The sequence below is a fragment of the Dipodomys spectabilis genome, unplaced genomic scaffold (assembly GCF_019054845.1).
Source record: "Dipodomys spectabilis isolate Male_0828 unplaced genomic scaffold, ASM1905484v1 ptg000140l, whole genome shotgun sequence".
Lineage (NCBI taxonomy): Eukaryota > Metazoa > Chordata > Mammalia > Rodentia > Heteromyidae > Dipodomys > Dipodomys spectabilis.
This window is the reverse complement of record NW_024870817.1, coordinates 16,063,279-16,077,188: the sequence shown is the minus strand read 5'-3', so window position 1 is coordinate 16,077,188 and position 13,910 is coordinate 16,063,279. Positions and strand designations below refer to the sequence as shown.

The 13,910-nt window shown below is 33.7% G+C and overlaps 1 protein-coding gene across 2 annotated transcripts in view; it reads left to right on the top strand.

Moving 5' to 3' along the window:
• The window catches only part of Rasa1 (RAS p21 protein activator 1), a 70,316-nt gene extending 59,000 nt beyond the window's left edge, over positions 1-11,316 (top strand). For both annotated transcript variants that reach the window (XM_042690726.1, XM_042690725.1), the window contains 7 exons: positions 389-504; positions 1,437-1,523; positions 3,592-3,659; positions 6,356-6,444; positions 7,616-7,693; positions 9,229-9,363; positions 10,481-11,316. In XM_042690726.1, the coding sequence (XP_042546660.1) occupies positions 389-504; positions 1,437-1,523; positions 3,592-3,659; positions 6,356-6,444; positions 7,616-7,693; positions 9,229-9,363; positions 10,481-10,564 (657 nt within the window). In that variant the 3' untranslated portion in view covers positions 10,565-11,316. The remainder of the gene's footprint in view (positions 1-388; positions 505-1,436; positions 1,524-3,591; positions 3,660-6,355; positions 6,445-7,615; positions 7,694-9,228; positions 9,364-10,480) is intronic.
• Positions 11,317-13,910: the final 2,594 nt, after the last annotated feature.

Below are 13,910 nucleotides of genomic sequence, written 5' to 3'. Positions count from 1 at the left end.
AGATGATTAAGGCTTCAGTATGAATATATAAACTTAAAATTTTGAATCTCATTCAAAATATCAGGTGGCTAGTCTCATATTAATGAGAGAAAAATTACAAAGGAAGGTACTCAGTTTAAATTTTTAGATTGGTACACAATTAAGATAGGGGATTAGTTTTAATGCCAAGAGCTGACAAATATTCCTGCACCAAGTTGTGAATTCTTACTAGTAACTTAAAGGGAAGAAATGAGTGATCTAGTTTGGAAATATAGGAAATGACATAGTTATTATGAAGCATGACAATATATAACAGGAGGAATAACTTTGAAGAGGGCAATGTTTACTTATGATAATTTGAAATTGTTATTACCATGATGCATTTATATTGATTTGTTCCTTCTCTTAGTTAAGTCCATCAAAGTTAGAAAAAAATGAAGATGTGAACACTAACTTAGCACACTTATTGAACATCCTTTCAGAGCTTGTGGAGAAAATATTCATGGCTTCAGAAATACTTCCACCGTAAGTGGTGAACTTTTCATTTGGCAGGAAATTGTCTAACCTTTATTTTTAAAAATAAATATTTTTTCTAAAATATGATAGCTTTCTTTTGTCCTGAAAAAGTTGTTTTTAAACTATGAATGTTTAATAAAAGTGAAAAATATAAGGAAATACTAAAAGTAGAGTGAATGCTAGATATTGTGGTATATACTTATAATCTCAGCACTTGAGTGGCTGATGCAGAATTGTGAGATTTATGAATTTGGAGATGATTCTTATTAAAAAGAACTAACAAAAATAATGAAATAGCCACATTCATTAAATAAACCATGTCTTTACAGGCTGATGTCTCATATATATATATATATATATATATATATATAGAAATGTTTACATAAGATATAGAGGAGTCATACAGTTCTATAGAGAAATTTATAAATATAAAATAATTAAATATAAGATGAATGATGAATAGAAGCTTAGGGAACAAATAAAGTGTGGAAGCTTTCTCTACATTTAGTCTATCTATACTTTCTTTTTCAAAATGTACACTAGAGTCTAAGTATGGCTCAGTAATACAGGACCCAACTACTAGATATGAGACCCTAGGTTCAAGGTTCAATCTCCACCCCTAAAAAAAAAAGAATATACTTGCTTCATACTTTTAGATAATGCATAATTTAAAATTAATGATTATAAACAGTTGTGTTAGAAACTGGTTTGTTCTTAGTAAGCTTTTAAATAAGTAGCTATGTATCCTTGAGTTTTAAATTACTTTAAAAGTTCAAAGTAGATTTCTACCTTGGAATTCTTACATAGTACAATTACTTTGGTAGGGAGTGGAAGGCTAATCACATTAAAATGTAATACTTAAGTATAAATTGAGTTTTGTCTGCCATGAGATTAGAATTTAGTTGCTTTCTGTATTGAGATGGTTATGTTATTTTTGGCAGGACACTGAGATATATTTATGGGTGTTTACAGAAATCTGTTCAGCACAAGTGGCCTACAAATACCACCATGAGAACAAGAGTTGTTAGGTAATGTTCAGTACTTCAATTGTTACATAATTGTATATAGCACATACTGATTTGTGTATGTATTATATAAAGTTATATATGAGAAAAAAGAGATTTAGTGATGAGAACAAAGAGAAATAATGGAACCATTTAGATTTTAGTTTGTCTGTAACAAAATCAGTATCTCCAGCTAATTTTCAACCAGTGTCATTTTCATTCTGCTCATTGAAGAAGAGTCATCAGAAGTGTAGTTGGGTGTGTAATGCATACCTGTAATCTCAGTAGTTGGGAGGCTGAGCAAGAGGGGTTCACTAGTTAAAGGACAGCATGGGCTACACTATAAGATACTATCTAAAAAAGAAAAAAAGAACTGGTCCTTTGGCAGGTCATGGAATTTGATACCTTGTTCTAGCTTATTTTTCCAATGTGGAAGCAGATTTGAGCATGCTAAATTGTCTAAAGTTACAGTGAATATATCTAAGGCAGAACTGAAACAAACCTAAAATAAACCTAGTATCTTTCATATCATTGTTGGAAAATTTTCCTTAGTGCATCCGAACAAATACAATGTGACAAGTACAAACAACTCAGAAAATACAACATTTTACCTAATACAATTCATTATGTAACCGCCAGTTACATGAAATCTCAGAAAAAGGACAGTATATTATACAACAATCTGAATTTTGTTTATTGACTGCTTTTTGCAGATAAAAACTTCTTGAGAGCCCAGAAGCATAGTCAGTAGTAGAGCACTCTCCTAACATGAATGGGGCACTGGTTTGATCCTTAGCATGAACAAAATATCTGTTAGCTGTAGGAAAAATAAAAGCTAAGGATTCTCTCTCATTTTTTTGTGTGTTTTTTTTCTTTAGAGGTAATTATGAGGAAACAAAGAATTACAAGCACATTTATGTATATGTATTGTGGAAATCAAAGTGCTCAATAAACTTAAGTTTTAAACAACTAAAATTGCTTAGCAAATATAGCAGGGAAACCTGCAGTGCTGACTGTTTAATGTAACAGGATGTTTTTGGTGGAAATCATCTTCCACATAATGGTGTGTCTTAGTAAGCTTTTAAATATGTCTTAAGCAGCTATGTGTCCTTCTTGAGTTTTAAATTACTCTTAAGTTCAAAGTAGATTTCTACCCTGGAATTCTTACATAGTACAATGTAGTGACCAAGTCAAATTTCAGTTTCATACACCCCCCACTTGAATACAATTTTTTTTTCAAATTTTCAAGTTAAAATTTATTAAAGAATTGTCATGGTTTAGATAAAAGATACAACTGTAAAAACTTGAGGCCAAAATTAGTAAGCTGACATATGTTTGAAGGCAAATGCTGTGAAGCTGTATTGCCACTCTTAGAAAAGAACAGGAGCAGAGTGGGAATTTCTAATAGGCTTAGATTTATACTCAGTTTTGGTGTAATTTTTTTTGTGGTTTAACAAGTTTTTAAATTAGACTCCTGTTACTTTCTTATTCAGAAAGCTTCCAGAGTTTCATTGTCATATTATACATTTTCTTTTATCAAGGATTTGGTGATAGTAGCCATGGGTTTCCATTCATTCTTAGCAACAAAACTGAAACAGGTATAGCCAACAGGTTGTACAACAGACTTTACTGTTTAAATAAGTTTTAGAAGAAAGAAAAGGGAGAGAATGTGAGTTTTGGAACCTTAGAGAACTGTGTCTAGTAAAGGTTTAATTCCTATAGTATTTCAGAAATTCAAAGGGTTCTTAAGTATGCTGCTTCCTCTAGAAGTCTAGAATAAACATCAGTGACACAGTAAATGCTAATGGTAAACTTAACATCATTCCAAAGCTAATCTAAAATTCCAGATTTGGAAAAGTACATTCAAGAAGATATAGTTGTTAAAACATAAGTCTGGCTTAATATCTTCTTGTTTTGTTAAAATAGTGAAGCATTACACTAAAATATAAGTGTAGTGTAATGTTTTCTTAAAGATTTTTTTCCTATGTTAATTCAAAGTAAAGGCAATGGTTCTGCAAGGTTTTAAAAAATCTGTTTATTATTTTAGTGTAAAATATAAAATAATTTTCTCAAAATTTTCCCTCCCATTCAGTGGTTTTGTTTTTCTTCGGCTTATTTGCCCTGCCATCCTGAATCCACGGATGTTTAATATCATCTCAGGTAATTAGCTTTTCATACATTTTGAAATGAAAGAAATCAGAACAGTGTCATACTATTTGGTAAGAATACTGTTTTCCTGTTAAAATTTGATTTTTAAACAATTACCTAATTCCAAGAAGACTCCCTTTTTTTTCTACTTAACAAGGCAGCAGTATATTCACTGTACTTAATATCTCTACATAGTTTCAACCTTTTCTGAAGACTTAATGTGCAGCTTGGGCTTTTATAATTTGAGAAGAGTTTTAGTGTGCTTAGTCTCAGCTAGACTACTAGAGGCTAGAACTGAATACTTGTACAGTAGCTCCCTGGCACAACTGAGGTATGGAAGTGGTGCAACCAATAGCCAGTTTTATCTAGAACCCACTACCATGGCAAAGGAAGGCATCAGTGCTAAAGGTGTAATGTATGTGAATACTGTTTTACAAGAGGTGCCAAAGCTGCCCTCATTCACAATGGCCCTAGCACATGGGAATTCCCAAAGCTGTCAAAACCTTAGACCTGTTCCAAACACTTGGATCCAGCTTTAACAAGCCAGTGTATGTCAAGTTGATGGAGGCCCTTATTGCTGAATACCCTCAGTAAGGTTGATCATGACAAGAAATTAGGGAATAAGTAGGCAAAACTGACCAAGAGAGAAAACCCTGAGATGGGGTTGGTTGTATCCATGTAGTCCTTAAGAACTATGGCAGTCTCTCAAGCCAACAATGTCATCAGAAAGCACTTCAAATGCAAGAAATAATTAAGTTGGCTTTAAACAAACAAACAAACAAAAAACTAGCCCTGGTTGAAGACTTTTGTCATCAATTTATATCATGTTAATTGGCCATTTTAAACTCCAGCAATCCTAATTCAGTTTTGTTTATTGCCTATAAATTCATTGTGAAATGACTTTCAGATTTATGAGCAGAAAGAAGATAGCTAGTATTTTTAAATGTTGTGCTAACATAAATCATTTTTATTTTAACCCAGTAAACCTAGAAGTTGAGTTAAAATACCTTGATTTGGACATCATAGTTTTGGCCTCCAATTACAGCATTTGGGAGGTTAAGAGGATCCCAGAATATGAGGCTAGCACACTAGGCTACATAGTTAGAATGTGGGCCCTACCCCCCCCCCCCAATTTTTTTTTTTTGAAAACAGCATGGAGGCACACATGTAGTCCAAGCAATCGGGAAAGTGAGGAGGAAAGATCCTTTCACCTCAAAAAATTTAAATTATTACTTTTGTAGCCATCACATTAAAAATTATAAGTTGAGCACCACTGTCTGTACCTAGAAGAGGTATAGCTTCCTTTAGAGGAGGAACTTGGAGGAGAGAAACTTGGAGGATCAAAGTTTGAAGTCAACCTTACAGCATTTACTGTTAAGTAAATATGTTAGGGTTCATATTTATAGCCATGAATACTTTATTTACATTCCACTATGGGTTTTTTTTGGTCGGTTGTGGGGCTTGAACTCTGGGCTTGGGTGCTGTCCCTGTGCTCTTCAGCTCAAGGCAAGTGCTCTATAGCTTGAGCTGCAGTGCCACTTCTGGTTTTCTGGTGGTTTATTGGAGATAAGAGTCTCACAGACTTTCCTACCGGGGCTGGCTTTGAATCGTGATTCTCAGATCTCAGCCTTCTGAGTAGCTAGGATTACAGGCATGAGCCACCAAAGCCTGGCTCCATTATAGTTTGTTTTTTCTTTCTTTTTTTTTGTCGGTCATGGGGCTTGAACTCTGGGCTTCGGCGCTGTCCCTGTGCTCTTCAGCTCAAGGCAAGCGCTCTACCACTTGAGCCACAGCACCACTTCCTCCATTATGTTTTAATAGGGAAATCTTTCCTGAGCTTTGAAATATTTTTAAAGTTTAATATATTTTATAATTTCTCCTTAAAATATAGTAGAACCTAACAGACTTTTTGTTTTCTGCATCTTAAAAGTCAGTTAGTGGACTGCAAATAATGATGTAGGCAGGATATTCCTTAGATTACAGTTGTTAACCCAGATGGATTGAAATTAGCTTTGTGAGTTGCCCTGAAAGATTTTTGGAGTGAGTCTGTGTGGTACTATATAAATCAGACTTTGTGAGGCATTTTGAAATATTATCATCCATTTGGGAATTGTTGAGTTTTATAGTACCCCTTTCATCTCCCTAGCTTTTCCCTTAAGTTCTTTTGGGCTGAGTGCAGTGGTACATACCTAAAATCCCAGCTATATCAAATAGAAAGCACTATCAGAAAGGTTAAGGCAAAATAGGGCTGAGGCATGTCCAAAGTGTAGAGTACCTGCCTAGCAATAATGGGGAGCCAAAGGGGTCCTAAGTTAAATTCCTCAGGACCCCAAAACTGAAGTTCATTTGAACTAGACAGGTTGTACAACATTACAATTCAAATAGGCCTGAATAGAAAAATATTAATAGGAGGCTGGGAAGGTGGCTCAGTGATAGAGTGCTTGCCTTGCACGCATGAGGCCCTGGGTTCGATTCCTTAGCACCACATAAGCAGAAAAAGCCAGAAGTGGAACTGTGGTTCAAGTGGTAGAGCACTAGTCTTGAGCTGAGCTGAGGGACAGCGCCCAGGCCCAGAGTTCAGGGCACATGACTGGCAAAAAAAAAAAGAAAAGAAAAAAAAAGAAAAACATTAATATCTAAGTTTATAATATTTTTCACCTGGAAGTATCTTTGGAGTTTTCTTCAGTTGTGCCTAAATTTTCTTACAGATTCTCCATCTCCAATTGCTGCAAGAACACTGATACTAGTGGCTAAATCTGTGCAGAATTTAGCAAATCTTGTTGAATTTGGAGCTAAGGTAAAAACCTATTTTAATACTTTAAGTGTAATTTGTGAATGAAGTATTCACATTATAAAACTGTCAAATATACTTTAATTTTTCAGCAAAGGTATGTCATAAACTTACACTTTCAACAGTGTAACTAAAACACAGCATTTTATTCATTATACAACGTAATTCTTCAAGGGCAATTGGTTCAGATTCTTGTATTTTAAATATAAAGGTCATTGAGCAGGTTTAAATTATAATCATTTATTTCACAATAAACCTAAAAATATATATTCGAATGAGTTTTTAAAGCAGGCAGTCATTACCGAAATGTGAAACAAGTAAAACAAATGAATATTCTAGTTGGAATCATATTGTCACAAACTCTTGCTTAAAATCTGACTAGTTTCTTGTAAACCTGGAAACATTTAACTTTATAATAAATATGCTACTATGTAAATGTCATACAGTCCTTAGATACTTAAAGGAATTTCAATTTATCACTGTTACTGCCATAACAAATATCCATATAAACTCCCTTTTATACTTATCCATTTCCTAACCTTTGGAGGATTCATAATTGAATTAAATACTATTAGGATTTAGCAATATAAGGTATTTTTTTCTCCTGACAGGCTTGTGAGAAATTAGATCTTTTTTTAATTTTTTGTCCTTATGATAGCCATGTTACTTGTTTATTAGACTTTATTAGACTTACATGTCTGCATCTTTTGGATTACCTATTGAGGTCTTCAGGTTATTTTTATAAAACTGATTTTAAGAATTTGTGTTAAAAAATTACCCTTTTATGTTTTATAGTGTATTTTTAAGTGGCTTAGGATTTTAAGCAGTTTACATATGCTGGTTAACATTTGAATTTACCTGAATCCTGAAGCTAATTACGGTTTTTTGCCTTCTTTGTAATTTCCTATAAAAAGTGCTGGGTTTATAAGTTCTGTTTCAATAATCCTTTTCAATGCATAAATAAGCAGTTTGTGTCTTCAGACTATATCCTATGAGTTGTATTTGGGCACAGATTTTTCTTCTACAGATGGAAAATAAACTGTCTTATGATTAAACTCTCATAATGTGATGTTACTGATAGATAGCAGACTTACAAAAACTGGATGTAGTTTTTGTTAATAGATCATCAGCCAATTGTTTCTAAGACAAATGGCAAGCTTTTTTTTTTTTTTTAAAGGAGCCTTATATGGAAGGTGTCAATCCATTCATCAAAAGTAACAAACATCGTATGATCATGTTTTTAGATGAACTTGGGGTATGTATGTAATTTTCAACTCTTTTAAGAACCATACTTTATAGCAGAACCCATTTAAGCAACAACCTTTAGATTTTTCTATATAGAAGTTACAAAAACATTTCTGCTTTTTCAAAAATATTTCACTGTTACTTGTGTGTAAGCATTTATTTATACACTAAATAGTATCCATTGTACCTTTTGTAGTTTGTATTGTCATTAATAATCTTTTCCACTATTTTTGTTACTTTTAGAATAGTTACAATAGGATTTGAACAAGGTGAAAAATGCAGTTCTAACCAAACTCACTAAGTACAGTAATCTGCCTTATTTGTCTTTATACAGTTTTAAGGAAGTGCAGTAAAAATATTATAATACACATTTTACCTCGTTTAGTTGAAGCAGAGAAGCCCTTAATTATATGCTGCCTGAACATAAACTATTTCTCCTTAATGGAGTGTCCTTGGACCAATATGCCCACAGATACTAACAGTCTGCTACTATAAGTAGACTGGAGAATGAGTTTTCTTGTGCTTTTCATAACATTTTTAATATAATGTCTTGATGTTTTAAATTATTCATGTTATTCATGAAGTACTTTGAGATCTTTGGATGTATAAAATTAATGTTTTTCAGTAAAACTGAAGTTTCAGTTACAGAGCCGGGTACCAGTAGCTCACACCTGTAATCCTAGCTACTCTGGAGGCTGAGATCTTATGATTACTGTTCAAAGCCAGCCAGGGCAGGAAAGCCTTTGAGATTCTTATCTCCAATTAACTATCAGAAAACCAGAGGTGGCGCTGTAGCTCAAGTGGTAGAGTGCTTGCCTTGAGCTGAAGAGCTCAGGAATAGTGCCCAGGCCCAGAGTTCAAGCCCCACAACCAACAAAAAATAAAAATACAAAATAAATAAGATGCATGGATTTGGTGTTCCACTACATTCAGTGTGTGATTGTCAGTGCCTCACTTGGCTTTTGTAATTAATAAAACTATGATATAATATTAAAATTTATAATTTCTAAGACCCTATATTTCTCAGTAAAGTTAAATTCTATGAATTGTATTACCTTTTTAGACACTAAGTCGGTTTTAAATATATAATTTAGTTTATATAGTGAAAATATTTTAACACTTCAATAGTGCAACTTCTTATATGCTGATGTTTTTGTAGACTGTAATAAAGTGAGATTCTGTCTGAATTTTAAATTTAAATTATATTTAATCTAGATTAGCAGTTAATAACTGTATTTAGTGTATACTCTTAGTTCCATAAAAACTACTTACAGATATGTAGCTGTTAGGTAACCTATTGTTTTAGGATGAAAAGAATATTGAGATACCCTGTGGAAGAAAATGGAACTTAGCTTTCATGTAAATACAGGTATATATTCTACAGTAATAAGAAGCTTTTTAATCTTAAGGGGGGATTTTGAAATTAATATCATTCTTTACAGAAATGTTATGTTAAAACTTATATCTACTATACCCAGTTAGCATCATTCAGAAGAAAATACCAGTATATTGATTTCTAAATGGAGTTTTATAATTCCTTTAAAGAATGTACCCGAACTTCCGGACACTACAGAACATTCTAGAACTGATTTGTCACGTGATTTAGCAGCACTGCATGAGATTTGTGTGGCTCATTCAGATGAACTTCGAACACTTAGTAATGAACGTGGTGTACAGCAGGTAGGTTTTTGAAAATGATGATGTACACACATTCTTAACAGTGTAAGTAAAAAAGCAGATGAGCTAAAGTAAGTCTATAGTGAGGTAATTTTTTTTCCCTAACAGTTGCTGTCTCAGGCAATGGATGACAAAAATGATTCTCAAATTGTGAAACATGTGAGATTTAGAAAGTATGACAAAAAAGTGCCACACTAGTTTTCAAAGCTAGACCTTGGAATACTGGGATCAAATAGGAATTCAAAGAACATAGTGTTCAAGAAACTCTAATCAATATTAAGACTTTAGTTAAAAGTAGACTGGGATATATTTCAAGAGGGACTAGAAATTAAAAGGGCCTAATTAATCTTGTATTAAGACATGGAGATAACTTATTTGCATTTTAATTGTCTTTGTGTGGATAAAGACAACTGACATAAAGTCACACAGGTGAAGTTTTGTTAATCAAGACACATTTCTGGCTAGCTTAATACAAGGTTTCTGGGTATACAGTGAATGTTGTTACTGCACTGGCTAATCACTTGACTGACAGGGACTTTGCAAAAGATCTTAAAGCACTAAGTGTAGCAATTCTGAATTTTTCCTAATCTAAGATTCTAGAATCGTGAAGTCCTTCCTCACCTTCTGCCAAGTGTGGATAGCAGTTTTGTTGAGTTCTATATTAAATTTATTTTTTGCTATTTCTGGGCTTTTTACTCAGGGCCTAAGCTGCTTTGTGCTCAAGGCTTATTGCTGTACCACTAGAGTCACAGTGCCACTTCTGGCACTGTACCCAGGCTGGCTTTGAACTGAGACACTCAGACCTCAGCCTCCTGAGTAGGTAGAATTATAGCATGAGCCGCTGGTGCCTAGTTTACATTTTATTTTTAATGGTTATTGTTTATCTTCAGAATACTTTGATCTGACAACAAAGAATGATAAGTGAATATCTGTGCAAAGTTTTTCCACCTTGGCTGTAGGTAAACATGTTCAGTATAGGTCTGATTACTAGAAACAGTTTTATGCTTTGAGTAAAATATTGATATCTTATAGATACCTTTACTTTGACACAGCTTTTTCAAATCCAGGTTTCCATCCTCACATTTTGACTAAGTTATCATTTATTTATTATTCTGTTTAGCATGTACTGAAAAAGCTCCTGGCTATAACAGAACTGCTTCAACAAAAACAAAACCAGTACACAAAGACAAATGATGTCAGGTAGCAGCTTTCATCCTGGTGTCCTGCATGGATTCAGCATGCCCTTCATGGTAATTCACATCAGTATATTTCCTTTGCTCTTGCCAAAAAATAGCACACCTTTCCACATTCCAGTGATGTGTGAGCTATGCAAACAAAACCCAAGATTCTGCTGGTGAATAATGGACCAGCAACTTTGTAAGCTATCTGTGCAGGATATTTGCACTTTTTCCACTTGGAATCTTTACCAAACTCTGAGCCTTGGTGTACAGATCACCTTTCACAAAAAAAAAAGAAAGAAAAAAAAAAGAAGCTACAACTGTGTCTTGAACTATGAGAATATATTTTCAGTACATCCAATTGCCAAAGTTTTGCTGTCTCTTGAAAAAAGAACTATGAAATCAACTGACAAGGAAAAGCATTCTCTATTAACAACTGAGTATAACTGGATTGCGGACTGTTATTACTACAACTTCTTGATTAAGAATATGACCATTTGACTGTTCAATGACTTTATTTGTATTTACAGTTTCCGGAGTTTGCCATTCTAATTGGAACAATCTTTGCTGTATACTTTTTTAAAAATACTGTGCTACTTTTTCTGGAACTGTTAAAATATTCAGAATGGATCTATTGTTCATCAGCTTTATTTTTAAACATACCACTTATTTTGTTGAATTGTCAAAGACTGTATTTAGATCTCATAATGCTTTTTGTTAAATGTTTACAACAGTAAATAAGTTTGAATTCAATAAATATTATTGGTCTTCGTATTGATCACTGCATGTTACCTTTTCAGCCACTTTCTACATTGCCAATTTCTTTTATGTAAAACACAAACTAAAATGCTTTTGTTAATTAATTCTCCATCAGTTTGTGTTTGTGCTATCCCTTTCATTATACAACTTCATCAACCACTTAACTTACCCATCTTTGAATTTGACTACTTGTTATTATCTGCTGGATATTTAGTTTGACTGTATAGTTTATTTGCTTCTGTGTATGTGTATTTTTGTGAAATACTCACAGGGTTAAGTTAAAATAAAACCAAGGGATATCTTGCACAATTGATTAATTCCATCTAAATACACTAACCATTTTAATTTCATTATGTTCTTCCTTTAGGAGCAGTTCAGACTTTAGCCCCAGAGCAAACCCAGGGAGAATATGAAATTTTAGACCAGTATTTTGGCTAATGGTCTATTTATTTTTTACTCATTTTATATATGTATATATATTCATTATATATATATATATATATATATACACATACACATGCATATATACAAATATGCATAAACATTTCTATGTTCTGTAATATTTCCTTCCATAATTTGGTATAGGAAGGACACACAAAAAAATTAAGGTAAATTATCACTAGTAACCAAAGTAGGTTAAGATAGGAACCAAGAAGCTGAGGACAATCAGTTCCATCAAGATTCCAAGACAATATCTGATTCTATTTGTCTGATATGTAAAATATGGAGGAAATTAAGTTTCAGGATTTATTTAGGATGAAATCTCAGGTCTCCTTCATGTGAGGCAAGTGTTCTACAAATAAGCAATAATCACAACCCTTAAGTGCTTAAAGTATGTCTGTTATTATAGTTTTCAACTGCAAAATATTTTTCTTTTTTTTGGGGGGGGGGGGGTCGTGGGGCCTGAACTCTGGGCCTGGGCGCTGTCCCTCAGCTCTTCAGCTCAAGGCTAGCGTTCTACCACTTGAGCCACTGCGCCACTTCCGGCTTTTTTCTTTTTGCTTATGTGGTGCTCGGGAATCGAACCCAGGGCCTCAGGCATGCAAGGCAAGCGCTCTACCACTGAGCCACCTTCCCAGCCCCCAATTGCAAAATATTTCTGTGGAGGCAGCTAGTCTTAGCTACAAGTACAGTTCCAACAGTCAATACAGTTCCTTCCTTCCCTTTTATATTGAAGCCTTATGACTTTTCCTGTGCTTTCTGCCATTCCTCTTGCTTTCTAATGTACAGGAGTAGCATCCTCTACTGTTTGTTGGTTTATAGGATGAAGGTTGACAAGAAGTGATATGGACTAGTTGATGTGGACACAGAACCCAAAATATTTAACAGACAAAAAGGTCCAAACTAGTGTGAGGCAATTTAGGTTGCTCCCACCACTTAAAATTACAGTTTTTAGACATACTTATTCCTCATCCTAAATACTTCTTTTTCTGCCATTTATTTAAAAGCACAAATCTGAGAATCTTACCCCCTTTTTTAAATGTTAATGACTGTTGTCTCTTCAATTGGAATGGGGAACTTGTTACTTTGTAGGCCCTTGCAGTAACTATATTGAAATGAAGTCTCTCAGACATTAACCTTGATGATGCCAAATTTAGCGATCTGAAAAGGAAACAATAAATGGAGTCTTTTGCAGTTCTGTCTGTAAATTAGCATAATGCTATTTAGCATGGGTTATTCTGAGTAATTATAAACTCTGATTTCTTCTCCTTTGATTTCATAGAGCCCCATTTTGTAATTTTTTAATCCCAGTATGAGCAAGAAACCAAAAAATATGAAAACAAAAAACTAATTTAAAATACAAAATATTAGAGATAAATATGGATTTAGGAAATATGATCACACATTAAGAATGTTACCTACCCTCATGGAAAGTACAGCCTGGGTACAGCGATTTTTAAGTCATGTGTATTCATAAGATTTAATTAGATCCAAGGCAAATAAATTTTTCAGCATTTCCTTGAGCTGACTTTTCAGAAAAGCAATTCATCTGATAGACGCACATTCACAACTGTTTTTTACAATGAATAAAGGGTTTATTATAAACATCTTAAATGTTATTTATTGTGCATTAGCGTACAGTATTATTTTCTACATGGTGACTTGGTAAAAAATTTAAAACCTACCAGCCTACAGCTGTCCCAATTTATACCTAAGTAATTTGATGCCAGTGTGTTTCTTTCTCTCTCTCTCTCTCTATATATATATAATTATTATTGTTGTTTTTGGTCAGTCATGGGGCCTGAACTCTGGGCCTGGGCACAGCTCCTCAGCTCTTCAACTCAAGGTTAGCGTTGTACAACTTGAGACACAGCACCACTTCTGGCATTTTCTGCTTATGTGGTGCTGAGGAATTGAACCCAGGGCCTCATGCATGTGAGGCAAGCATTCTACCACTGAGCCACCTTCCCAGCTTTGTTTTTATATTTTGTATCAGCATTTTTCAATTTGAAATAAGTACTTTGTACACATTTAATATGCAAAATTCCTAGTAACACCTATTTTTACAGGTGATTTAATGGGTTAAGTATGAAGGTGAATATACAACTGATGACTACTTATCTATAGCAACTTAGGTTTTTATCTAGGCAACTGCTCAAGACTTTAAATTCA